This window comes from Sphaerodactylus townsendi, linkage group LG14 (assembly GCF_021028975.2).
Source record: "Sphaerodactylus townsendi isolate TG3544 linkage group LG14, MPM_Stown_v2.3, whole genome shotgun sequence".
Classification (NCBI taxonomy): Eukaryota; Metazoa; Chordata; class Lepidosauria; order Squamata; family Sphaerodactylidae; genus Sphaerodactylus; species Sphaerodactylus townsendi.
Genome location: NC_059438.1, coordinates 19,349,763 through 19,376,283, shown reverse-complemented (window position 1 = coordinate 19,376,283; position 26,521 = coordinate 19,349,763). Strand labels below are relative to the sequence as shown.

General features: G+C 44.6%; 1 protein-coding gene across 1 annotated transcript in view; it reads left to right on the top strand.

The window, feature by feature from the left end:
* The first annotated feature begins 499 nt into the window (after positions 1 to 499).
* TSHZ3 (teashirt zinc finger homeobox 3) overlaps positions 500 to 26,521 on the top strand; it is a 127,416-nt gene continuing 101,394 nt past the window's right edge. Inside the window, 1 exon segment of the mRNA XM_048515729.1 lies at positions 500 to 1,057. Coding sequence (XP_048371686.1) covers positions 1,018 to 1,057 — 40 coding nt within the window. The 5' untranslated portion in view covers positions 500 to 1,017.

Genomic DNA, 26,521 nt, shown 5'->3' with positions numbered 1-26,521 from the left:
GGCTGCGCGAGACGGGCACCAACTTTGCCCGGGTGGTCTTCCTCGACTTGAGCCGACGGGGGGTGGCGGTGGTGGTTGAGGAGCCGGAGAGGGGCGATCGCTTCTCCTTGCCTGCTTCCCCTTGGTGGCCAGAGCTCCGGACACCCCCTCCCCCTTCGCTGGGGCGGGAGGGGGGAAGCTGGGCCGGGCTCCTCCGGACGAGTCGTCCAGCCCAGCCCAGCCGGGTTGCTGAATCGAGCGGGGCGGGGAGCGGGGCTGGCCGGGGGCGGGGTCCTCCCTCCCCGTCCCCTCCCCCGCCCCTCCTCCTCTCCCCGGCTGGGGGCGGGCGGGATCCCCCTCCGCCTCCTCTTCCTCCGCGCCTGGCCCCCGCCGCGCGCCAAGAGCCGCTCCAAGGGGCGCTCCAGCCGCTCTTTTTGCGCGCGGCGGCGGCGGCGCCTCCTTCGCTCCCGCCCCCCCCCTCCTCCCTCCCTCCCTCCTTCCCGCCCCCCCCCCCCGCCCGTTAGCCGAGGCCAGCGGGAGTCACGCCGCGCTCGTCTCTTCTCTCCCTGCAAGCGCTGCCTGTTGCCGGAGCCGCCGGTCCGCCGCGCCGCAGCCCGGGACCCGCCGCAGCCCAGCCGGGGAGGAGCGCGCCCAGCCGCATGCCGTGAGCCGGAGAGGGGCCACCGGCGGGCCACGGCCAGGCTCGGCCCCGAAGCCGCCCGCGGGGGGCCGCGCCCCCGCCCCCTCCCCCCGCCCCTCCTGCGGGCCGAGCTGTCAAAGTCGCCCCCCGCCGCCGCCGCCGCCGCCGCCTCCCGCCCGTGCCAGCTCGGGGCTGTCCTCCGCCTCCTGCGCCTCCGCCTCCTGCGCCGTGCATGCCCAGCAGCGGCCGCAACAACAACAACAACACAAAGCTCGCCCCGGCAGCCCAGCCTGGAGCGGCTCCTCTGCCCGGAGCCGGGGCGCCGACCACGAAGCCGCCCTGCCCGCCCAGCCCCGCCGCCGCCCGCCGCCGCCTGCTGCCAGCCGACCGACTTCGCCATGCCCCGCAGGAAGCAGCAAGCGCCCCGGCGCGCAGCAGGTACGAGCCCCGCATGCCGCGCCAGGGCTGGAAGCTCCGTTTTCGCAACCAGAGTGGCGGTGGTGGTGGTGGTTGGGGGGGGGGGGGATCTCTCTTTTGAACCGGATTTGGCGCAACAAAAACTCCAGTTGGAGACAACCCCCCCCCCGCTGCTTTGCCATGGGGTTAGGAAGTAGGGTGGGGTTTGGAGAACCCTCTGCGTGTGCAGATGTGGTGATGGGGGGGAAATGACTTACTTTTCGGAGGATCGCCCCCGTGGTTCCTTCCTTCCTTCCTTCCTTCCTTCCTTCCTTCCTTCCTTCCTTCCTTCCTTCGCCTGAGGACACCCTGCCTCCACTGGGTCAGTTCTAGGAAGGTGGTCGCTTGCAAGAAGTCGGAGCTTCGCCCCCCCCCAAACTTCCCATCTTCTGAGTTTTTCAGACACAACAGCTGTGATTTTTTTTTGGGGTTGCTTGTTTTTATTTGGCTGGATTTCTTGTGCCCTTGGAAGTGGCAGGAAGTTGCTCGGCTTTGTCTGATGCTCCGGGGGAGATGCCTTCATCCGGGCGCTCTCCTTTTCCTGGAGTGCCACCCTGAGTGCCACCCTGAAGGGAGAAGTACCCCCCCTCCCTTCCTTGGACACCTTAAATCCTTTCAATTTTCTCATTTGCCACTGCCCAGTGGCTGTTGGCTGACAAATAGTTTTCTGTAACACTTAGTGGGACACTTCTAGAGTTTATTTCTTTTTTAAAAACACTTTTTATGGGGGGGGGGTTGGTTGGTTGCGGAAGGGGGGGCATTTTATTCCTATCAGCCATGTTAGCTCCTGTCACCTTCTGAGAAGACAGTTTTGGGGAGAAAAGGGCAGTCTTGCAAAGCAAGTAGTCCTTCTCTCCCCCCCCCCCATTCCTACCGCTTAAAAACAAATAACATTCTTTTTTTTTTCATTTTGCAGTAATCTTTAGCCGAGGGTGGGTGAGGATATGGTCTGGAACACAGTTTCCTTGGCTTGCTGCCATCCTTGATTTGATGGCTGATTGATTGCCTGTCACCCGGGTGCCTTTGATCTATTCATTCACAATAAACCTCAATAAATCACTTGCCATGGTAACACCAGACTCCTTATGACGTCACCCACGTGGCTTGTCAAATTCGGCCGGGTGTAATTTTTCCAGCTTTCTGGTCGGCTTTTGGTGGGGTGGCGAAATTCCCATCTGGACAGACATTCCAAGGGAGATTAGGGAGAGAGAGAGAGAGGAGATATATTCCACTTTATTGGAAGATGGGGTAAAAAAAAAGTCTGTGTGCCGGATGAGATAGCCATCCTATAACCTTTGCGGGCCAGCCCATAGGAAGAAGTAGTTTTTGTTCTTCCCAAATATTCTGTGCTTAATCTTGTGGATGATGCTTCAGAACAAAGGAAGATGGCCATATTAATGTGCAGTTCATTAATATCTTTTTAAAAAATGCCTTGGTCCCTAGGAACCATGTTTTGTGTGCCACAAGTCTGATTTCTGCAGGAACTAATGCCTGCTTTAGTCCATATACTTGTGATTAATTTCCCCACAGCACACTGTGTCTCAATTGCGTTCCTTTTAAAAACATAGCAGGATAAAATGTTTTGTTTCCTGCCCTGAGTGTTTGCCTGGACTCCTGCAATTGGAAACTTTAAAAGTTCAGAAAGTTTCTCAGCATGATAACATTTCTTTTAAATTGTCTGGGAGGCAGGTAAAAAAACAATCAGATCCCATGAATTCAAAACTTTTCACTTTCTGAAGGGATCACACTGGAAAGTGAAGATCCTCAGAAAGTTAAGGCCTGTTCTTCAGGGCTGAACTAAGTTTCGAATTGGATATACTCACAGCCAGGGGGAAAAATGTCTTCAGTCCATATGAACTCTGTCTGGGCCTATGTTTTTTTACTGAGTCCTTAGATTTTTAAGAGGGGCTGTTCTTTTATCTGTAATATGCACAAACACTTTTTTTTCCACCGTGTGTTAGAGTCAGCAGAAGGAAAAAAAACTCTGTTTGGTTTCAGGATGGCTGTGATAAGCATCCATTGCATATATTTCCAGATCTCTTTTCCCCACAGATTAGGATTGCAGAGGCACTTGTGTTTTTAAAGGTGTTGGGGGAAAAAAAGAGACTCCAGCAATTTAGCAGGATAGCTAAGAAATATTCATTAACCAAAATAAAAAGGAGGTGGGGGAAAACCCCCATGACTGCATAACTAATAGGGGATGGAAGAACGGGTTTGCTCTATCAAAATGACCCGTCAAAACGACTTTGTTTCATATTTGATTTAATTGTCTCTCTCCTGACAGGCACATTTATCAATAGCTTAATGGTCAATCAGAACTTGGCAGAGTGAGTGCTTTCATTCTTTCTCATACACTCGCCTTTGCCTTTACTTTATCAAAATGCCTTTGGCTAATGGATATAAGAGGTGGGGCATGGCAATGAATGGAGCCCTGCTTCTTTTAGGCAAATGGGGGGGGGGGGGAATGAGGTTGTAAAGTCCGTGAGAAGAAATAAGGTATTTTTTTAAAAAAATAATAATTTTGAGGCAGGCAAAACTTTATTCCCTCTCCCCTCTTTTTGAGGTCCCAGGCACGAGTTAGAAGGTTCCTTACTGTTCTCGTGGCATTATTGATGGCACATAGGTTTATACTGATAGAGCAAAAATTGTGTGTCTGTGTGTTTTAGAGGGAAGGAGACCCACACGGAGATGCCACACTCTGGAAACCCAGTCTTTGGCAACCTTGAGACTACTCCAGGAAAGAAAAAAAAGGGGGGGAAATTCTCCCTCCAAACTGAAAGGTCCGCTCAGCCATAAAAAAAGAAAAGTTGTTTTGCCAGCTTCATTAGTGTTCACCTAATTAGCTGTAAACCTGATGGATTCCTGACAGCTATAATGATTGGAGATGACAAGCTCCACGCACTGTCATCCAGCGGAATTAGGTTTGGAGCTACTTTGATGTAATCAAGTTGATATTACACAGTCCTGGTTGCCTTTAGTTGTGCATTAACTCAATTTTCTGCTGCAGGTGACAAATGGGCTTTGGTACCTGGATAATCATGTCATAGGAATTAGGGCCCTTGTAATGGTCTGGAGTAGAATATCAACAACAAAGAACTCTCAGCCGCAGCACAGAGAGAGAGAGAGAGAGAGAGAGAGAGAGAGAGAGAGAGAGCTTGCAGCAGGCATTATAGACAGGTGCGCAAATTCTTAGTGTCTCGTCCAAGTGTTGCCACCACCAGGGACAAAACTGAAGCTGTCTTGAAGAATCAACAATCTGTAAAAAAAAAGAAAGAAAGATTGTTTCTGTTTGTTGACTCGAGGACTTTGGGGTTGACTATCATGGGCAGCGTTGAGAGTAAGGAAGAGCTTGGAGGGAATCTCCAAAGACTGAGAGGCTTACCTTGTTGGCAGGTTCTTTTTAAAAGTTAAGGTGAGGAGTGAGGGTCTCTTAAGTTTCTTTCTGCAGAGGAGAAGGAGAAGAGTCTGCATCCATAAAGGCCATTTTTGAGGATGCGAACGATAACAGTCTTGCTTTAAGTTATAACTTCCATGTATTGCTTTTTTTTTTTAAAAAAAATCTCTTTCAAGGATTCAGGAAACACGGCTGCTGTTTCCTGGAGTCTCTTGTAATCTCGGTCATACAGAAAAGGCTGGTCGTGGCAAAGGTCTTCTGCAACCCTTAGGACTGTCCCAGCGACTTTTGGTGGCAGTGAAGATTGTAGGGTTTGTACCTTTAAGGTGTTCCTCTTTTGTACCCAGTAACCCAGCTAAGCATCTCAGATCTTGAGGCCTGCCCAACAGTAGCCAGTGTGAAGCTCTCCAAACACGCCAAACCACTGAGTTCAGTGACACATGGAGGACTGTCTTAACAGGGCCCTTTTAAGCACGCTCTTGTCAGCCTGTTGAAGTCAGTGGGTTGATAAGGATATAATGTTTAGGACTGAACTGTAAATTGTATCTGCCTTTCTGATAAAAGCGTTTGTAGAGTTTTTAGTACCCCTGGAAAGAGAAGGGGCACATCAGCAGGGGGGGAATTTTTTAATTGGAATGGATGGATTTTCTCTCCCCACCCCTTGCAAGGAGATGGATTTCTCTAGCTGTCCCTGACCACACTGGAACTTGCCAGCTTCTAAGGGGGAAACATATTTGGAGTGCAAAGAGCCAGTTGAATGATAGTCCTTGGGGTTTCCAGGTGCAGTCTAAAATTTGTCAGTGTGGGTCAGGAAGCTGAATGTATCCCCTCAAGCAGGAGCCTGACATGTACCTGAACTGATTTGCCACAAGTAGTTTCGTATCCAAAACGTGCACGCAGCCAAGGAATGACTCGGCTGCCTTCAAAGGTGCTGGCCCTGCCGGCTTCTGCTCCTTTCTCTTTGCCTCTAAACCTGCCACATATTTCTCTGTTGGGCAGAGATTCCTCCCAGCAGCAGGCTGACAAAATGATTGGTAACAGTTGGTCCTTTCCCTTTTTTCCCCCTTTCCCCCTCCAAAGTATGAGGAACAATGAAGGGAAAAAAGGGAGGGGGGAAAAGAGGGACTCGTACATTAAAAAAAAATTAATAGCAAAGGAAAATCCTGATTCCATTGAATGGCTTGTTGGGAAAGAGAATTTTCTCGAATCAGCTGCCACGGTTCCCATTAGCTTGACAGCTGTCAATTAGCCCTTCAGAGCTCTCCTGGGCCACAGTTTATTGCGTGTGGTTTGATGTTGTCATTTTGTTCCCCGTTTTGCCTTGAGCGCTATGATGAGCCGGAGTAAGATAGTCAATAACTGATGTATCAGCAGTTATTTCTTAAATTGGCTCACAAGTCTGCATTTTTCTCCTTCTCTTCGCCCTGCACCCTCTCTTTTTTAAGCTAAAGATTGTTTTGTAAAGTGATTAGAATGAATTGTGACTGCTGCAGGGTTATGGGAAACGCAGGGTAGCTGGGGGTGAGTTGGAAGGATGCTTTTGATTCCTTTTGTGTGTGCGTGTGTGTATTTTTGTGTCAAGGCTGTTCTGAGGATCCGTGTGAATGAAAACGTATTAGAGAGACAGATCATCTTCAGGGTGCAGTGCTTAGTAAACGAACGGATACACACCACACGCTTTAGGTCTATGTAGTGGGGAGCTGAAATGTAAGAAAAGGAAAACATTTACTGTTTCCCAAAAGAAAAAAGATCCTGTCTGGTAGCTTTTCGTATAATCCTTGCAACCCAACTCGGGGCTGTGCAGTTGGTCCATACTTTAATGCAACATCGTCCCCCAGTTCGAAGGTAGTCCAGTGACAGGGATTCATTTAGGATTTGAGTCGATTTCCCAGTCTTTGAGCAACCATCTTTAAAAACACTGCCACTACTTGAACATCAGAAGGCGTCTGTGGATTAGCCCCAGTGGGCTGAAATGCCCCAGAGCAATCTCATGTTATTTGCAGAAATCAGAGAGTATCATCAAAAATCAGAGGGTATGTTGCTTTCAGCCACCCACTCCAATCCTGGATTCTTTCCTCGATTCAGTTACATCTCCCCAAATTATAGTTTATCTGCTAAGATTTTTTTTTTAAACCCTGGAAGGTGCTTACAATATATTGTATTTAATAACAATGATGTGGACTGGTACATCCAGGCAGATAATATGCAGTTGTAATTAGAGTGAATAGACAGGCATTCATTTTTAAATTCTTTGACACATGCATAAAATAGTCATATAATAAGATAAGATGACAATTTTATGTTAGGTTGATAAAGTGTCCCCGATACATGCATTTAAATGTCTGTAAGCCTTTTTTTTTTATCCAGACAGATTAATTCTAGTTTCCAGCATTTGCAGAGTCATTAAATTAATTTTCACAATCCCGCTATACAGTGGATGTGTTGCTTTTGTGTGCATGGGAACAGACCCACAGCATGAGGACTGGAAGCATGTGATAGTTTTTATCCTTTTTGTTTTAACATTTCTAAAATTTAAAAAAAATCTTTTCTCAAGGAAAAAAAGAGAAAGAAGGGGAAAAAGGGAGTTCAGCGATATTCTGTAGTAACAGATTCTCACTTTGTAAGATATAGGACAGGAAATATACTGAAAGTGTTAATCTCATCAATCTCAAAACAAACATAAGATGATGCTTTGTTGTCCCAAATTTTGCCAAAGAAAGATGTGTTAAGTGAAATGCAGGTAGGGAAACCTATCAGCTCCAAACAGTAGTATGCACTTTTTTAAAAAAAGTAATAAAAATCATGACCTCATCAGCCCTCATGCCATTGTGTGGATTTTTCTTTCCTTTTACGAAAGGGTGACTTTATGTAAACAGCGAAGTTTCCGAATAATTGGAAGTTATTAATTCAGACGATTGGGCTACACCCTAACTGATTATAGCTTTGTTTTCTTCCACATAGTGTTCAGAATGGAAGTAAGATCTCTCCTTTGGAAAGGTTCCACCCAGCCCAGATGTAGAACTTCTCTTTCTTATCCCCTATTCAAGTCTTGCCCACTGCTTCTCCATGTCTCAGCAAATAGAAAACAAGCAGAATTTTCAGTTTAAGAAGAACATTTGTATATATATATATATTGAATTGCATGTTTTCTGCAAGGTGGCTTAGCGTATTTGGTGCCTGCTGCTTCTCCATGCCAGCCTTCAAATAAAATTATTTTGAGCAAATCCGTCAAGGAAATTGAAAGGTCAAAAGGGCAGATGCATAAACCCGCAGTGTAGGGAATGGGGCCTAGCATGCAAGCCACTGGACCCGACTCTTTCCCAACGTCAAACGTTGACGAGGGAGTCAAATCACGATTTTGCTCAATCTTGTGTGGTGACTGTTGTTCATTTCCTTTTTTGCGACGTTCATTTCCATCATTAAATTAAGCTCTCTGTCTCAGGGTCTTATGTGTTCTGGAATGCAGGTTGCATAAAACAGGCCATTTTTAATGAACAATTTAATGTAAATGGGTTCTGAATTTAAATTAATATTAATGAAGCTTTGAGCGAATTTATTTTGCATACACAAAGAGTTGTTACTCTTTCACCCATACACGCTTGGCTGTATGTACTAAAGTGTTTGATAAGAAGGATGGTTAGTTTTTTAATTCTGTGTGTACGTGTGCATGTGATTGTGAATCTTTGGTAGATTTTGTTGCTACTGTCTTGTAAATAGAGAATCCCTTTGGTTAAAAAAATATACACATACCCACACATGTATGTACATATATATGTATATATACCACACATGTATGTACATATATATGTATATATACATGAATGTACGTGTGCGTGTGTGTGTATACAAATAAAAACACAAATACTTCTGCTGCTTGTGCCTTTCATCTTTAGGAAGTCTCTTTCTTTACAGTTTAGACTTTAGTTGTGCATTGATGCGTTGAGAAATTGATTCGAACATTAGTTAGTGGAGTCTAGATGTTTTCTTGCTACCTCTAATGCATTATGTATTGAGGAATGATGGGCTGTTCTATAATTAATTCCGTTAGAAGTAATTGCTATAATCACTTTGATGCTACACATAATAAAAGTAATACGGTAAGCATATAAAAAAATATAAACACCTTATTGTAACACCCTTAAATCCAAGCTTAAATACACGTGATTAATATACACACGATAATTTTTTTTGCTCAAAAGGTACTTTTCCTTTCTATGACAAAGATGCCAATCATTTTACATTATGTTGATTTTGATGGCTGGATTTTTGAAAATGAGAAAAGTTTATGCTTTTAAAAAATCTGACTATCTTAATTAGTTCTTTCTAGCTTTGCTTGGCACTGCATGGAATGTTAAAATATCTCTGTGCAGTTAAAAGACAAATGTGTACATTTGTGTGAAAAGTCACTCTGTTGTAAGCCATATGGAAATGGTACCATATACACCTCCCCATGTAGTGAGGGATTCTGGGAAATGTGTGAAGCTTAGTTGTGTAACTGAATCGAAATGATTGCATTGCAGGCAGAAAAAGAAATGGAAGGATTTTTTTTTTTACTTTTTAAAGAACTTTCTCTGTTCTTCCTTTTAATGAGAAGGGGTGAATTATTCTTTGGAAAGACAATTGCTCATGAGCAGGAAGTGGAAACAAATATGGGTAATAAGACAGGATGTACGCAGAGATCCTGGGTTCTGAGGGAGAGAGAGATGTCTAATAAGACCATCGTTCTTAATTAGTTGCACACCATACTTAATGCTTCAAAGGTCACTTGATTTTATGATCTACCCTCATATGCAACTTTGTAGGTTTCTTCTCCATTTATATTTTACTGCCTTGTGTTTTCCAAGAGGTTAAGTGTGCAAAGTACCTCCCAGATATGAACCGCAGGGAAAATGAGATACCCCCCCTCCTCCAAATTTCTGACGAGATTAAAAAAAAAGACTCTTTCCTCAACCCCCGCCCCCACCAGCATTGCATGAGCCCTTTGTTGAGGGACAAGAGTAGTGGGGAGTTCTTAACTTCTGTAAGCTGAACAAACAAAACCCAAACTACTCTCTTAGTGAATTGTTCTCCGTCAAGAACAGAACAGAACGGGGTGCTGTTTTTGAAGTATCTCTGAGTCTGGGCTGTGTGCCTGCAAATCCCTTTCCTGCTAGGTCAACCCTGTTGCTGGAGGGCCAGATCTCAGCAGGGGTCTCCCGAATGCTTGGCGCGGACATCCGAGACTGGCAGCCATCAGTCATCCATCTGTGACACAGAGTCTGTTTTTGATGGCAGGGATGATAAAAAGGCCTGGGAACCGTATAGGCCCTTGTAATCAGGGCCAGCTCTGACATCCTTCTCAACTCTGACAGCTTCTTCCTTTTCTGTTTTCACCGCCAAGACTGTCTCAACTGATTCGTTTCCCTCCCCCTTCTCTCTCTCGTTTTCTCTCTCTTGTTTCATGTACTTGATCAGTCTCAGATGCTCTGAATTATTTTTTGGGGGGGAGGGAGGGGAGTGTTTCTTTTGGGGTTGTGGGTTGGGCAGGTGTGCGGCAAAGTGTGTGTGTGTGTATACATATATATGTACACACACACGCATATATAGTGTACTGTGGGCCTGTTGCTAATTAATGTTCCTCCATAAGATTCTGTCGGAGTTGAGTAATGTTTTTGATCTTTATGCCTGATAACTGCATACTTAATGAGATTTCAAAGCTGTGAGTGCAGCTCCCTACAATTATTGACAGATGCCTTTTCTTTGCCATTGGGTTCAGCTTCATAAATCCTCTTGCAGTAATGAGGTTCAGAAGTGCCACCCTGCCAGTGAGCTAATGAAAGGGGGGGAGGGGAGGGGGGAGAGAGGAGGAGGAGGAGGGAAAAATGCTCACGTCTGCCTGACACATTTTTTCCCCGTTAAAATTTACTATGCCGGTGTCAAGCTGTGGGACAATTACTTGAAACATGCTAATTTTTATCTTGCTTTTTGTGTTGGGGCTAGCTTGCGGTCTCCGGCTTCTCTCTGTCGCGCCCGTTCGCTTGCCGTTTTCTTCCCTCGCCCCCCCAATCATAAATAAAAATCACATTTTAAATTTTAGCATGGTTCATAACTATGGAGGACTTTGATAGATGTGTGTTCTGGCTTTTCTTTCTTTTCTTTTTCTTTTTGCAGTTTTCAGTCACTGAAGCAGATTTTTGTTATCTTTTTTTTAAAAAACCCGAAGGGCATGCAGAGGATATAAAAAAAGAGAAAGGAAGACTCCCCCCCCCCTCCCAAACTCCTTGGGCCTCCTGTCAGTTCGCCCTAACCGAACAACTTGAAACATCGTAGATTTCATTTTAGAGTTCAGAAACGAAATCCTGGTGGAGAATAGCTGCGGCGTGCCAAACAGTCGATTTCCTTTTCAGCAGAGCTATATATCACTGACCCACCCTTTCCTGGTGACAGAATGACAGGTGTCATTTATCAAGTGGGGCCTGCCAAACAGTGGGGATGGAGCGGCTTGTGGGGGGTGGGGGGTGATGGCTGAGAATGGGTTGGAAAAGCAGAGTTTCCTGCAATGTCGCCTTTCCCCCCCTTTTTTGCTGTTTTGGGGGAGGGACGATGAGATGTGAACTGTAAGTGGGTTTGCTTTTCAAGCGACAGATTGACTTCTGTCGCTGTCTGCTAAATCTGGTTGTTTGTGATAGACTTCCCCCCCCACCCTGCACGCACACACCGTTTTGGGGTTTTCTTATATATAGGGGAAGGGGAGGGACTGGCTGACAGGTATCATTCAGTGACTCCCAGCTAGCTTGCTGGGGGTTGTGTAAATGAATCTAGGAGCTCTCAGTTTCACATGATTCAAACGTGCGTTATTGGAGATGGATGTTCCTTAAAAAAAGATTGATGATGGATATCGGGCTTGTGGTGCCATTTATCATTTTGAATATTATTTAGACTTACCGTGTAAAGCTGTAACTTGAGAGTTGGATGAGCTGGGGCAGAGGGAGGCCTACATGTACCCATTTTTTGATTGATGGCTTTGCTCTGCCCCCCCCCTTTCCCTTCATTGTTTGTTTCCAGATACCAGCCGGTCATTCTAGGAGTGCCATATGATTGTTTTTAGGAACTTGAATACTGGTGCATGTGAAGGAATAGGAGTGTTTGTGATTAAAAGATCAGGTAATTAAAGAACAAATATCTAAAATCTGACATAATGAAAGAACAGATATCGAAAATTTGACGTAGCGAAATTTTGTTAAGCAAAAATAAGGGCTTTTCCTTAGGCAAGGGATGTTGATGGAGGCTCAAAATAGTTATGAGAAGACTAATGAAATGTATTGAGGAGGAGGAGGTCAACATGTCCCCATATTGTCACTGAAGCCAACTTTGAAGTAAACTGGGAGGTTTTGTACTTGAGTGGAAGACTGGAGTGATTTCAAGGAAAGTTGTGAAAATGTTTAGATAAGCCTAGCGAAAGTTGCCTTGTTGATCGCTGAACAGAGGTTAAAATGTAGAAAGGGAAATAACCATTGCCGATAATGTAAGTAGTCAGACCTCCTCATCCTGCTACGGTGTGCTGTGAAGGCATGGGGACCAAAAAACTGGAATACTGCTCCCCACAAAACGGATGCCTCTCAGATGGTTTTGGAATCTTGTATGTCAAGCATGGGCAGGTAGACAGTTGGCCTTTGAACTCTTCTCCTGCCCCTAAGGTGTGCCTGGTTGGAGAATGGGGCTGGCTAATCTCCATTGTGTCACCTAAAGGTGATGTAATCAGTGCTCTGAGCAGACTACTATTTACCTTATCTGCACCTACCTCAGCAGTCAATCAGGATACAAGAGACTAGCTTTGGCATTCTCTTGGGTCCTGACAACTCATCAAGACTCTCCCATCTTATTGTTGGAACCCCAGAAAAGTAATCAATTCTTTGTCTCTGGCTTTCCTGCCAGCTTGCCTCGTACTACCTCAGGACCCATTTTTGGGGTATAACTATTGGTCCTCGGCCATTCATTATGTGAGTTCTGGATCTATGTGGAGCCCCCCCCCCCCAATTGCTTGTGGGTTCTTTCCTTTGCTATCGGAAATGCTGGCTGTTTTCCTCAGCGCTGCTTTTCCTGGATGTCCCTTCAAGAATGGTAATTGTTGTCCATCCCTGGAACCCTAACCAGTTTCCTCTCTTTCCTCTCAGTTAGCTCTTGTATGCATATGGTAATCGCTTAAATATACATTTGGTGTTTTTCTATTTTTATTCTTTAATAAAAACAATTTTAATCGTACAACTACCTGTCCATTTGAGAGTTTTTACCCAGGACTATCCTGGTATACATAGGTTATTGATCCCAGTTACCCCCCTCTTGCACTCTGTCTGCAGCTAATTTCCCCCAACTAAAGAGGAGGCGGCCTGCTTAGGGCAATAAGAACTTAATGTCTACAACATTTACAACAAAATGGAATAGATTTTTTAAAAAAACAAAAACAAAGGCAGTTCCAAATTATCAGATCTAGCGCTAAAAAAATCACTCAGCCACACTTAGATCAGCAAGCTTTCTTTCCTCACAGGCTGGAATATTTTTAAAATTACTCTAGCGTCACAGCGTTGGCATCTACCATGGGACTGTGTTGGCTTTTGAAGTTTTTCTGTCTAGCCCGTCTTCATTCATTGATTTATTAAACTCTCATAAACCTGGAGGCTTTTTTATTTTTCATTGTTCTTCCAATTGTTGTTGCCAGATTGTTGTGTATTTGCTACTGCACAACTGCTTCCCTCCCACATCTTTTGAATAGGAAGTTCTCTGGTCCATTTCTGCCCGCCCCACCTGCTGGAAGAATGGTGGAATCAGTTCTTTAATTACTTTCCAGTTGTCTTAGAAGTTGAATAAAAGCACACCATAAATATATGTGTTGTGTATTTCAGTTTTAACGTGCAGGCTTTCTTGTGGCGCAGCCCACCCTCCTTCCCAGACTCCATGTATGCATGTTTGTGTGTGTGGGGTGGCTTGTTTGCATAGGTTATTACTTCAGAATCGACATGTGCTGAATTATTCTTTTCCCGAGGCATCAGATTGCTATGTAGATACCAGTTTTGACGTTGGGCTGCGCTCGGGACAGCAAGCCATTGTCCCATGCTCAATTGGAAATATCACAGTGGTATGAAAGCATCGTGCTGTGTGAGTGCCAACATATGTGAATTGTTGTCTTGCAATTTCTACACTTTTACGTGCATTATGAGATGAGTCAGAGAGACTCTGCATTTAATTATCTCTTCTATATAAGTTAGAATTGCCAGATCCAGGTTGAAAAACTTGTGGAGATTTGAGAATGGACCTGGGGAGGACAGAGTTTTCAGTGGGGTACAATCAGTGGTGGGATTCAGCCGGTTCGCACCACTTCGGCAGAACCAGTTGTTAAAATGGTGCTTGTAAACAAACAGTTGTTATGCATCCCCTGAACCGGTTGTTAAATTATCTGAATCCCACCGCTGGGTACAATGCTGTAGAATCCATCCTCCAAAGCATCCCTTTTCTTCAGGGGAGCTGATCTCTCTAATCTGGAAATGAGCTGCAATTCCAGGGGATTTCCAGGTCCCCCCTGGAAGCTGGCATCCCTCATATAAGTCTTATGGAAGGAAACGGTCCGAGAGGTACGTTGGCCTGAAATGATTGACTTTGTGTTTGCTGATTTGATTGTAGGATTCTTCCTCACACTTTTCTGCAGGAAGAATGAGAAAGTAAAGTTAAATTTTAGAGCATTTTAAGACTGTATACTGAAAGCATTTCTTTAATCTTGGGAGGGTGAAAACACCACTGAATCACAGGGAGGGAAGGTCCCCATGACCAGTCGGTCCACTTACTCAATCCCCTTCCCTGAAACAGGATGTTTTTAGCCACCCAGGTTTACTCTACACACAAATTAATGCACGCAGTCTGCACTACAGTGTGCCACCAATACAGGCCAGGCATAAGTGGAACGGTTCGTCCTGCAGATTGGATCACTTCAGGACTCAACCAGGTCACATGGTCAAAGTTCGGCCGCTTGCTAAGGCGGCACAAAGGCATCACTGATGTTGTCATTTGGAGGGTGCTTCAGAAGTGTGAAAGATGGTTCCTATGAAAAAGGAGACTAAGCATTGCGACATGCCAGGGTCCCACTGGTCCAGTTGAGTGTCTCAATCCAGTCCTACCGAGGGCCTCAATCAGTGGTGGGATTCGGCAGGTTCGCCCCACTTTGGCAGAACCGGTTGTTAAAGTGGTGCTTGTAAACAAACAGTTGTTAAATTATTTAAACCCCACCACCGGAACCGGTTGTTAAGCTATTTGAACCCCACCGCTGGCCTCAATTATGCACACTGTACGTTGTTGAAAAGTGTTTTCTACAAAGGGGTTTAACACAGGGCCACATCTTTTAAGGACTACATGCAGTCATGGAGCATATCCTTCTGCTACCTGTCCTTGTTGTGTGGAGCTCAGTTCATGGCTGTTCACGGTAAGAACAGGAACGCTCTATTTATCTAAAGGTGTTGATGAATGCCGTTGTCTTGGTTGACTTGTTGATGGGGATCTTGAAACCAAGGTCCTTACTGAACAGGCAGAAAGTTGGAATTTAGTACCCACGTAGTCATTATTAGAAAAGTATTTTTTAAAATAACTATCTCCACTGATCTTCAGTGTGTGCCTCATGATAGCAGTCAGCCCTCCACTACAGAGCCAACGAAGGCACAGATGGGGATGGGTGGGGTAAGAAGCTGAGCTGACTAGTTGAAGGTTGGCATTGCTTGCTGACTGGTATATAAGCATTGTCAAAGTGTTTCCCAACAGATAGACGACTGAGGTTTGTTATAATATATAGTCCAAGATACTGTAATTACAAGCACAGTCTGAAAATAGGGCTGTTCTTTATCTCTCTTTCTACATGGGGGGATGTGGATTCGGCCAAATGCAGACAATCTGTGTTGAAGCAAAACTCGGAATTGCATGGAGGGTGTGGAGGTTCCACCCCATTCTGGACTTGAACCAGTGTCCAAATGGGCAAGGGGGTGTTCAGTGGCAATCAGGAATGCACCTCTGAGAATGGGCATCACACACACAACCGCTTTCTTTGGTCCGGGAACAAACTTCCCCTTTTGCCAAACCCATCCCCTCCAAACATGTTTCTGAATTATGAAGGGAAAAAAGTCTATCTGATTTCCAAAATGTTATAAATAGCAGCCGTGTCATAGGAAATGCATTTCAACTCAGCTTTGTTGTCGTCTGGACCTTCTTGCCTGTAAACGGCAAAACGGAAAGGGCATTTGGAGTTTCTGTTTGACGTGTTTTAACAGATTGGAGGAGATCAGATTTCACGGATAGCAAGGAAACCTCTTTTGTTTGCAAAATGCATGCTGTATTTGTTTGTTTTTCTACCTTACAGCAAATGTCCAAAAATGCAGTGAATATTGACATTTGGGTGTGTATATGTTGACATTTCCAGATGACTGTTGTGAAGCCCCTCCGCTAGAATATGTTTTCTGAACTTTTTAAAAATAGTCATGATCATAGACAAGCATTGGTCAGCATCTCTTCTAAATGTTCAGACGTTTACAGACTTTACCTGCAAGACTCCACGTTCATTGCAATATTATATATGGAAGGAAATACAAAATTTATACCGGTGTTTCCTACCAAGGCTTGGCAGACCTTATTCATTTCCCCACCCCACAAATTCTTCATTGTTAGAACTCTGCTGGATGAGATAGCAGAGATCTGTGTGTCTTTCTCTGTCTTTCTGTGCCTTAATTTTCTTTAAAAGCAGCTGTCTCTACACGTGAAGGTAATTTGGATTGGGCCATGGGACTGGGCTAGAGGAAGAATAATTCCTCCATGTGACATTTCCGGGATATATGTCACCTCCCCCCACCCTCACTATATTGCCCAGAAGAGGGAGAAAAAGGGTTTTTTTTAAAAAAAAATTCTGGAGCTAACTGCCACCTACCAAGGTGAATGCATGGTGGATTTCTATTTGGGATACAAAGTTAAATCTGGCCCCTATCTCCGTCCAGCACTGTGGCCTCAATCCAGATAACTTCCCACGTCTGCTCCTGAAGGAATAAGACAGCCGGCAATTGAACTACAGATCTCTTTTCATGTAGAAGTATCGTGATGGTGTGACATGATCTCTGCGTTTAGAACATGGTCTGAAGGGGTGTAAAGTAGGGTTGGAGGAACTGGTTTTGTGAAGAGAGGCGGGAATGAGAAGCTGATTCCTTCTCCACCTGGGCTTCCCCCAGGTGCTGCCCTTGGCTGCTTTCCCTGCTCCCTGGATAGCTTGTGTCCACCTTTTGCTCTTTATAACTTTGGCACTGACTGGTATTGCAAAACGTTGCTCGCGATGTTGTGTGAGGAGAGCCGAGGCGCCGTTTTCAGAATGCTTGGATTCAGGATTTTAAGCCGTTGATAGCGAGACAGGAAGTGGCATTTGCAGTTGTGTTTCAGCCTTCCCGCAATTTTGATATCACCCTTGAGCAGGACGATGAGCATTGTTCAGTCACCTGCTCGCCATTTTCTTTCCACAGAATTGAGTGTATTTGGGGATGTGCTTTTTCACATTTTTAACCTCTCTTTCCTGTAAGGGCCTGTCTCGGTCACTGCTGACTGACATTGTACTATTAAAAGTTAGAAAATAATATCATCTGGTTTTTACCTCTGGAACAATGCAGAACTGCTGCAGCCACTGTGGTTTGAAGAGTTCCAGAGAGAGAAGATGGACATGAATTTGGACAGAATTCAGACTGGTGTTAACTATCTATGGACATACGACAAAACGGTCAACTTGTAGTTCCAAATTCCATCTATAGTTGTCCATGTTTTTCCCTCCCTCTCGCTTTCCTTCATTTTCCAATTTTCCCAAACACCTTCATAACGATTGGTAATCAGCGTGTGCATTCTCAGCTGTGCTAGAATGCAAAATGATATTTAATTTTATTTTTAAAGGTGAGAAACAAACGGGTACTGTAGGGGCAGCACTGATGAATACACTGTCTCCCTGCACCAGCTAGTTATTCTGCGAGAGGCTGAGTGACACTGAGATTATTCTGCAATTGGCAGGCAACGCTGAAAGGTGGGGCCATACTGCATATTACAATCAGTCAGTCGATTTGATCGATCCTACAGCATATTACATCACTCGGTCCTGTTGTGGTGTAGTTGGAAGGAGATATCCTAAGTAGGTTTGCTTAGAAAAAAACCCCTACGATGTTATACAATGAGGGTCCTGAGGACCGCAGCCGTAGACCAGGGCACGGCATCACCAGAATCAGCAAGGGATGCTATAGCTGGTAAGCGACGTGATAACGCTTTTGTGAATTAAAGTGCAGGAGGATTCCCGCATGATCAAAGAAGCTTTTGAAAATGCACGTGTGAGTTCAGTCACCTGTTGGGCAACTTTTCGTCAGTGCAAAAGAAAGGAGCTGGGTTGTTTTATATGATGCTAGGGAAGAAGGTGAGAATTCTTTTTAAAAAATCCTTTGCATATCGGGCTGTTGAAGGAACAAGTGCCAATTTGCTAGAACAATTGTAAACACACCTTGATACAAATGGCATCACGGCCTGCTTATCCCCCCCCTCCTCTTGATTAGAAAACTTTGCTGTTGATAGCCTCCACGTCCATTCCAGGTGTAATTGGCAAGGAGCTGAGTGCACTCATGGGAAGAAACCTTGTTTTGTTTTGGGGGTTTTTTTTGGACTCTCTTTTATTCTTATCCCTCTTTTTTCAGTTTTATAGCTGGAGACATGATTTATTGCAGCCATCCATCTTTGGGGCTCATCCATCACATCCCGGTTGCTAGGCAATCATGGCAGCAGCTGTTTGCTTTGAATCAGACAGAAAAGTTGTCAATCATCAAAGGCAGGTGAATAGCATTAGAAACACGCTATTGTCAGACGGAATAATTAATCAAAGAGAGAAAAGATAATTAAAAAGATATGACCCTTGCAAGTACTTGCTCTGGGTTGCCTGGAAAGAGAGAGAGAGAGAAAGAGAGAAAGAGAGAGAGAAAACCTGTCTGGTCTTTTCTCAACACTTAAGCGGCTGAGGGCTGATAAAATATGCACTCTGCTGCACATAGTTTTTAATTAATTGAAAAAGGTTCAACATTCAAAGACGATGCTGGAGAAAAGTCTGATTATGAGCAGAAGTAATATTTATTGTTTGCCTGAAAGGCTTGACATGGGCTTCTAACTTTCTGTCACATATTTTCCCTGCACTCGCACTCTGCTTCCTTCTGCCGTACCATCTTCACTAGCAGCAAGTGGGAGATACGGGCGAGTCGGCCCAGGAAGGGGGTGTCCAAAGGCTTGAACGAAATGCTTGCGTTCGGCCGCCTCTTTTCAATGCGTTCTCACATTTTCGCTACCCCCCCGCCTCCCCACCCGCACCAATGACAGCTATCTGGGTTATGCCAAGTAACAACAACAACAAAAGGTAAGCAAAGCACATCTGTGCTGGCAGAGAAATGCTCAAGCAATTAAAAAAGACCTCGTCTAGTGCAGTGACTACGAATGCCGATAGCCCCCTCATTCAGCAGCTACACATCAATCACGGGCTTGGTTCAGCCATTGTACAGAACGTGGTTTAATGTAATGAGGGTAGCTTGATTATCTGAATGAAGGCTGCCTCACTTACTAGGGTCCCACACACCAGGATCTGAAACTGGACTCTGAAGTTATTTCCCACAGTTGACAGTAGTGTTGCCCAATATGTGAACATGGACAGCGTGATCTAATCCTGTTTTGCTCCCTGGTACTGCCTTTTCATACTCCCAAACTACCCCCAGGCAAAGTAAAACCAGTGAAAACAGCATTTGTCAAAATAAGCGAAGGTTTGAATTATTTGCATGAGCCGAATTTTTGCAAATTAACCATAGTTAAGCTAAACCATAATTTGGTGTTGCATCTGAGTCAAATCAAAGACTTTAAGGTTTATTTTTTTAATTTATTATTTGGTTTTATATACCTCCCTATTCCCAGAGGGCTCTGGGCAGTGCAGGGTGAGGTTGAAGGGTGAGGACATCTAGTCTTATTCTTTGATGTTGCCCTGACTGCAGTGCATGCAGGGACTCTGCAGGGGAAACAGCAAAGGTGGTGAAACCATCATCTGTAGAGGCAACCTAAGATTTGAATGCGAGCCGAGTCCTGGTTTACTAAAAGTAAGTCTTGACTTTGTGTTACATCTGGAAAGAGCCACTAGGTGGACTCGAGCAAGCCACTCTCTTGGCCCCTCTTCATGCATAAAATAGAGGGGATGGTACTAACTTCTTACAGGGTTGCAATTATGATGAGCACAAGGCATATCTCTGTTATTTACAGTGCTAAGTATTAATATCATTACTATCAAGTATATCTTTTTCTAGAATCTTTCTAGAGGGCAAAATTTCTTCTGTGTCTCTCTGCCTTTTCAGGAGGGTTGAAATGGGAAGGAACTCGACCATGCTGATGGATCTGTCTATCACATTTTTAGCTCACCCTCCATATTGCTCAGGGCAAGATATACCATTTCTCTCTCCTCTGTTTTGTCTTTATAACAGCCTTGTGAAGTAATTTAGGCTGAAAGATAATGACTGGCCCAAAGTGAGCTTTGTGGGGATTTTTACCAAGGGCATGCCTGTTGTGAGACATCATAACTGCTATACCACACTTGCCCTTAACATCCAATAACACCCAGGGTGGACTGGATCAGCATTTATAGAAATAATTAAAGTTAGGATTGGTATCTTTGCTTTCTAAAAGGAAGATTGATTCAGCTATTGAATGTGGAATGATTTTTGGGGGAAGTGACCACAGGGGAAAAGAGATAGTTAACAAAAAGAAGTCTTGAAGCCTAAATCTTGGATGGGCGGGGGAGGGGAAGCGATACTTTTGAATAATTACAAAATTGGGTCTGAAATTCATCAAAATTTCACGTGTTTGCAGCTCGATCCTTTTACTTAAGCCACCTGGAAATTTCTGTAGTGTGACTGTCATTATCACAATGTAGCATTTTTATGTTGGGTCCCCCCCCCCCAGATGCTCTGTAATCCAAATGAGAGCATTCGGCCAAGTTAAAGTAGAATAGCAGCTAAGAGAGTGACATGTGAGTCAGGGTGCTGAGGGCTCTTATCTCTGCCACAAACTCACTAGATGGTCATAGGTAACCTGTTGTGTCTCAGTCAGGATTGCTGACAGCCTCTTGCAGAGGCCTTCAAATGAAGAATTCCCTTTGCTCCATTCAGACCCAAGATACAAGCAAATAACTCACGTGACTCCATGGGCCTCCCAAGGAACCAGCAGAGCCAGATCTGGGAGAGGGGTGAGAAGGGTGAGAGGGGCAGGTGCCTCAGGTGGCAGGCAGACAGGGGCCATGACAGGAGGTGGGGGAGACTCAATTGCCTGGAAAAAATGGCTTGTTTTATAATGCATGCACCCATTTCCCCAATTAGGCTGCTACTAGGAGGTAGGGGAGGCACAATTGCCTAGCAGAGATTGCTTGTTCTGCAGTGTTCATGCCCCCTCCCCCATTAGGTTGCTGCTAAGAGGTGGGGGAGGCTTAACTGCACAAAAGAGATGTCTCATTCTGCAGCACAAGTGCCCCGTACCCCTGATTAGGCTGCTGCTGGGAGGTGGGGGGAGTCATAACCCTCGGTGAGCCGGAAGCTGTGGCTGTTAAGTCAGTTGAGACTGTGGCGAGTGAAGAGGAGGGGGAGCTAGAGATTCCCGAGAAGATGTTCAAAGATGTCAAATTCTATGCAGTGGGAGACATAGACCCCCGGGAAACCTTCCTTGGCCTTGCTTATTTCCGCTCTTCCTCCGGCTGAGGCACTGTCCACTTGTCAAACCTTCCAATTCCTTGTCTTCCTGCCCCCCTTTCAAGTGCCACACATTGTCAGTGGCTGTGATAGACTTTGGCCAAGTGAGACTTCTCGGGGGAGTGAGACTTAGGGCATGTTCTAAACACTCATAGGTGGAGAAGAGATTTGGGGGCTGGTGACAGTTAACGGTTTAGAATTCCTGACGTGCTCCTCTTTGCTCCCTCCCTCCGCCTTGTGCTCTGCTGAGGTGCTGCAAGCTGCCGAGCAGCCTGGAGTTATTGGGCGGGGGGGGGGGGGGGAAGGATGGGCTCTTCTCTTGCCCCTTTCATCGCTTTAAAAGTGGGAGCAGTGTTATGCTTGGTTTTGCCAAAGGCCACGAGTAGACCTGCCCTCTCATCTGACAGACTTGGCCTTCCTCAAAGAACCTGATTTACACCTTGAGGAAGGGAGATGGAACAGGAAGGGAGGGCCTGTTCACATAAGTTATGTGTCATCAAGTTGCTTCTAACTTACTGACCTCAAAAACATCCCCTCATTGCTGAGGTCATGCAAACTGAGGGCTGCAGCTTCCTTTACTGAGTCAATCCATCTTGTTGCGGGTCTTCCTCTTATCCTATTGTTGTCAACATTTCTTAGCATTATTGTCCGTTCCAGTTAATTTTTTCTAGTGACTAAAAGTGCAGTAGCTTCAGTTTAGTCATTTTAGTTTCTAGCAACATAATTACCAGATAAAGCTTTGGTTGGGCTGTATTTTATGAGGCTGCGAAGGAGCACGAGGTGTGTTTGGTGTTTCCCATGTCAACATTACGTGTGTTGTATTTTAAAAATTGTCCAGGAAAAGGCTAGGCTGAAAAACCTCCTTGGGCTGAGTTTTTATGTGTGCAGAAGAAGAAGAAGAAGAAGAAGAGTTTGGATTTATATCCCCCCTTTCTCTCCTGCAGGAGACTCAAAGGAACTTACAAACTCCTTGCCCTTCCCCCCTCACAACAAACACCCTGTGAGGTAGGTGGGGCTGAGAGAGCTCCGAGAAGCTGTGGCTAGCCCAAGGTCACCCAGCTGGCGTGTGTGGGAGTGCACAGGCTAATCTGAATTCCCCAGATAAGCCTCCACAGCTCAGGCGGCAGAGCGGGGAATCAAACTAGGTTCCTCCAGATTAGATACACGAGCTCTTAACCTCCTACGCCACTGCTGCTATGCCACTCAGAGGGACTGAGTGAACAGTCAAATGTTATAGATTGATAAAATAATGTAAAAGTGTAATTATTCATTAAGAGTTCATAGAGGGCAACGTAATTTATTCTATCATTTTAAGAAGTTGTTGATTATATATATATATATATGGGATTATATATATATATATATGGGAGTGTGTGTGCCATTTTGTACCTTTACCTCCCTTCAAAAAAAAATGTAGCTCCAGCCCTAGTAACCAAAGTGCTGTGGATTTCCCCCTCTTTCTGTCTCAACAGCTCTGCTATCAGTTCTAGTCTTTATAACCAATGTGGAGATAATAGAGCAATCGTTGTGATAAGGTATAGGCAGCCCTTCAAAGCGGCGAAGGTGCTAAGGATTACTATTAAGGATTAAGGATTATTATTATTACTATTTTATGCAATGTTCCCACACCCGTGATTGTATTTATTTATTTAATTAAATGTCTATCCCCTCCCCTCCCTTTCAGTTACATGGCTGATGAGTATTTAACTTTGGGGCTTTATTTTTCAAGTTTGGCTATTTCTTTCCATTTTCTTTGCCCTCCTGCCCATCCCCTACCTCTCCTGTGTCATTTTCTGCCTTATCTTCTAGAGCACTTCTTCAGGATCACAGTGGTAGGTTAAATTCTGTGGGGAAAAAATGTTGTGCCCAGCTAATGTATTAGAATGTCTGAATTTGTGCTTCGTGCAAATTCCAGAGATGAGGCCACACTTTCTCCATCTTCCCTTGACCTCTGAATTAAAAATTTGTTGAGTGTCATTAGTTTTTGCTCCCCTTTAAGTAGAGGTTGGATGAAGATCTATAACTGAGTTAAAGATCTGTTCAAATTGCAGCGAAGGCAGGGGCTAAGGCTTTACGGCCCCTAAGACCCGGAGTCCTTTTATGATCCTGTTAAAGCATCAGCACTTCCAACTTTGCTGTTGGATCTTATCAAAGTGTTTCCTCTGACAGGCACTCGAGAAACATCCTGCGCATGATAGATGCAGTTCTGAGCCAGGTTGTCATATTTGTGAAGCTTGAACCTTATCTACTTGTGCTTTACCCCCTTGTGCAGGGGTAGGGAACCTGCGGCTCTCCAGATGTTCAGGAACTACAATTCCCATCAGCCTCTGTCAGCATGGCCAATTGGCCATGCTGGTAGGGGCTGATGGGAATTGTAGTTCCTGAACATCTGGAGAGCCGCAGGTTCCCTACCCCTGCCCTTGTGCAATGTTACATGACATTGTCCAGGTGTGGCTTTGGACGTAATGTGAACAGGCTGCAACTGGTAAGGTGCCCCACTCCACTTCTGGTACACATCCAGACCCGTGTTGCTGGCCAGCTACAATTATGTACAACCGTAGTCCAGGCTATGCAGTAGCAGACGTATTGGCCCTTGTGTGGTGTTTTCTGAAACTCCCCATCTTCCTTTCGCTACCCTGTGTAATAACAATCCTTAGCAGAAATATAGCACATTTCAAGCATTCAAAGCACTTACTTGAAATCCTTTCAGGAAATCTGTATTATTGGCCAGCTATTGAAGGTGTGGGCTGAGGGTCATGAGATATCTATCCACATTTGGGATCGATCACATTTTTTTCAGAGATTAAATGGTGAGCTGGAATTGCAGTGGAGTGTAGCACTGGTAACTGGGCATTAAACCTGTTTTCTGCCATGACAGTTTCTTGTCTGGTGTTTGCTTGAGAACATGGTGACTTGCTAAGACTCCTGGGTTCTTTTTGTGTGTGGCTAAGCTACGAATGGCATCAGACACTTGTGGGGTGCTGGCTTACTTTACTATGTGTTAAAGCCTATTGTGTACAATGGGGGAATTTTTGTTTTGTTTTTTTAAATAGATGCTCTATCAGGTAGATTCAGCTCTGTGCTAATCATCTTCTGCAGGAATCCCAAGTTGCATTCTGCAAGCATCGCAATGTCTCATGGATATATGGGAGAGGACCTTTTCGGTGGTGGCCCCACAGTTATGGAACATAACTCCCGAGAGGGATTTGCTTGGCCTCTCACAATTGATCTTCAGTAGGCAGTTGAAGATGGTTTTATTTAAGGCTGCATTTGACTGGTTCAGTTTTTATGTTATTTTATGTTACAGCCCTAATTGGAGTTTTTAAATTGTGACCTTTCATGAGTTTTTATCATTGTTGTTTTATTTACTGGTTGATTGTTTTTATTGTGTTTTTTTTAAAAAATAATCATGTTATTTATATTGTTAGCCACTTTGAGTTTCTCAAGGAAGAAAGGCAGCTAATAAATATTCAAAATAAATACATATTTGCCCAGCATAGTGAGTCTCTAAAAGCTGAATAGGTGAACTCCTTTATAAGCTGCAGCAATTGGAAGTCATTGGTGGCAGTACTGTGCATGCACCCCCCTTGCACGACAGGATCCAAAATACTCAGAGACTGCAGTATGGCAGTTTTTATCGTGTGATCCATAGTGAAGTTATTTTGTTCCAAAACAAGGCATCTGTTACAGGACTGTGATGTTCTAGAACAAGAATAAGTTTCAAATTTTTTTTTGAAAGGAGCATCCATTATCAAAAAGGGCAACCTTAGATCATTTAGTGGCAGACTGACAATTCAGTGAACAGCATTTCTTAGAAGTATACATACGCGCACCAGAATCGCATGTAACGGAATATTGTGTTAGAATGCAATTTGGAACCTCTTGTGTAGCCAACCGTATGCAAAGCACATGGTGATATGTGCGGCAGTGAGTTTGGGGGAAGGGGGAGGGTCCAAACTACGGTTTCAGATGTTCCACTTTCAAAGGATTCGGCACATTGTGAGGCCTAGAATCTTTACCGCTTAAAACAAAATCTGGCCTGCCTCCAGTCTTCACAATGATATTATTTAATGGAGCCCTTTGGGACCCGCCTTCTCCACAAAGAGTCTGAAGTGACCTGGGGCAGGACAAGGCATGACTTGTATTAAAATCAGTATGTAGTTTGTAGTGAGGGACAGCTACAGTCTTGGCAGACTGGAAGACAAAATCAGATATTTCACCTAACTTTGTGTCTGGAAGTCGAAAAGTATACTGACTTTTGCAGAAGAATCATGGTTATGGTAATGTTATACTTAATGTACTTGCCACTGGAAAGTGACTGGGTCCCCCCCCCCCCCCGTTCTCCCCCTTGTTAAGTTTTTGGAAGGATTACTCTTTTGTTCAGACTGGGTTTTTAATTTCCAGGCGGGGCATGGAGATGTCTCAGAATTACAACAGATCTCCAGATGACAGAGTATCCCTAAGAAAATAGCACCTTTGGAGAGTGGACTATGCTGACCGCAAAATCTCCAGAAATTTCCCAGCGCAGAGTTGGTACTCCTAAATTCAGGCAAATTGATTCCCCCCACCTCCACTTGTATCTTGTTAGTTTGCTCTCTTTGTGCTTCCTCCCCTGAATTCTTCTTTCGTTCACAAGGATAACTTTTAAAACTAAGTTTTGACTTACAGAGGCACGGTTTGCCGGAGTGTTCAATTCATTTCTCCTCTCTATAATGAGCCACATGAATGTGCTCATCGATAACACACTGCAAAGAAAAAAGCAGTCCAAAAGCGATTGCATCAAGATTTTTGTGTCTGTGCCATGTTTTAGTAAAATACAGCCAGTTAGGATTGCTGGAATAAAGAATAAGGATATCTCATCAAATCGCCAGTTTATACCCATAAGGAACTTTGACTTTGTTTTCCACATGGAATAGTCTTCTCCTGCATGAGTTAACCCCTGGTGTAGTGGTTAAGGGCACTGGACACGAATCTGGAGAACCGGGTTTGATTCCCCACTTGTACATATGAAGCCTACTGGGTGACCTTGGGCCAGCCACAATTCTCTCAGAACTCTTTCAGCCCCACCTATCATGCTTCACCAGGTGTCTGTTGCAGAGAGGAAGGTAAGGAGATTGTAAGCCACTTTGATACTTTTATGGTTGAGAAAAGCACAGTATAAGTCCAAAACGCTCCTTTTGCCTCATAACTTTAATTTTTTTTCTGCTGTTCAATTTTGATAATGGTTGATGGTTTATATACTGCCCCTGCTCAGATTTCCTTAATATCGTGCAA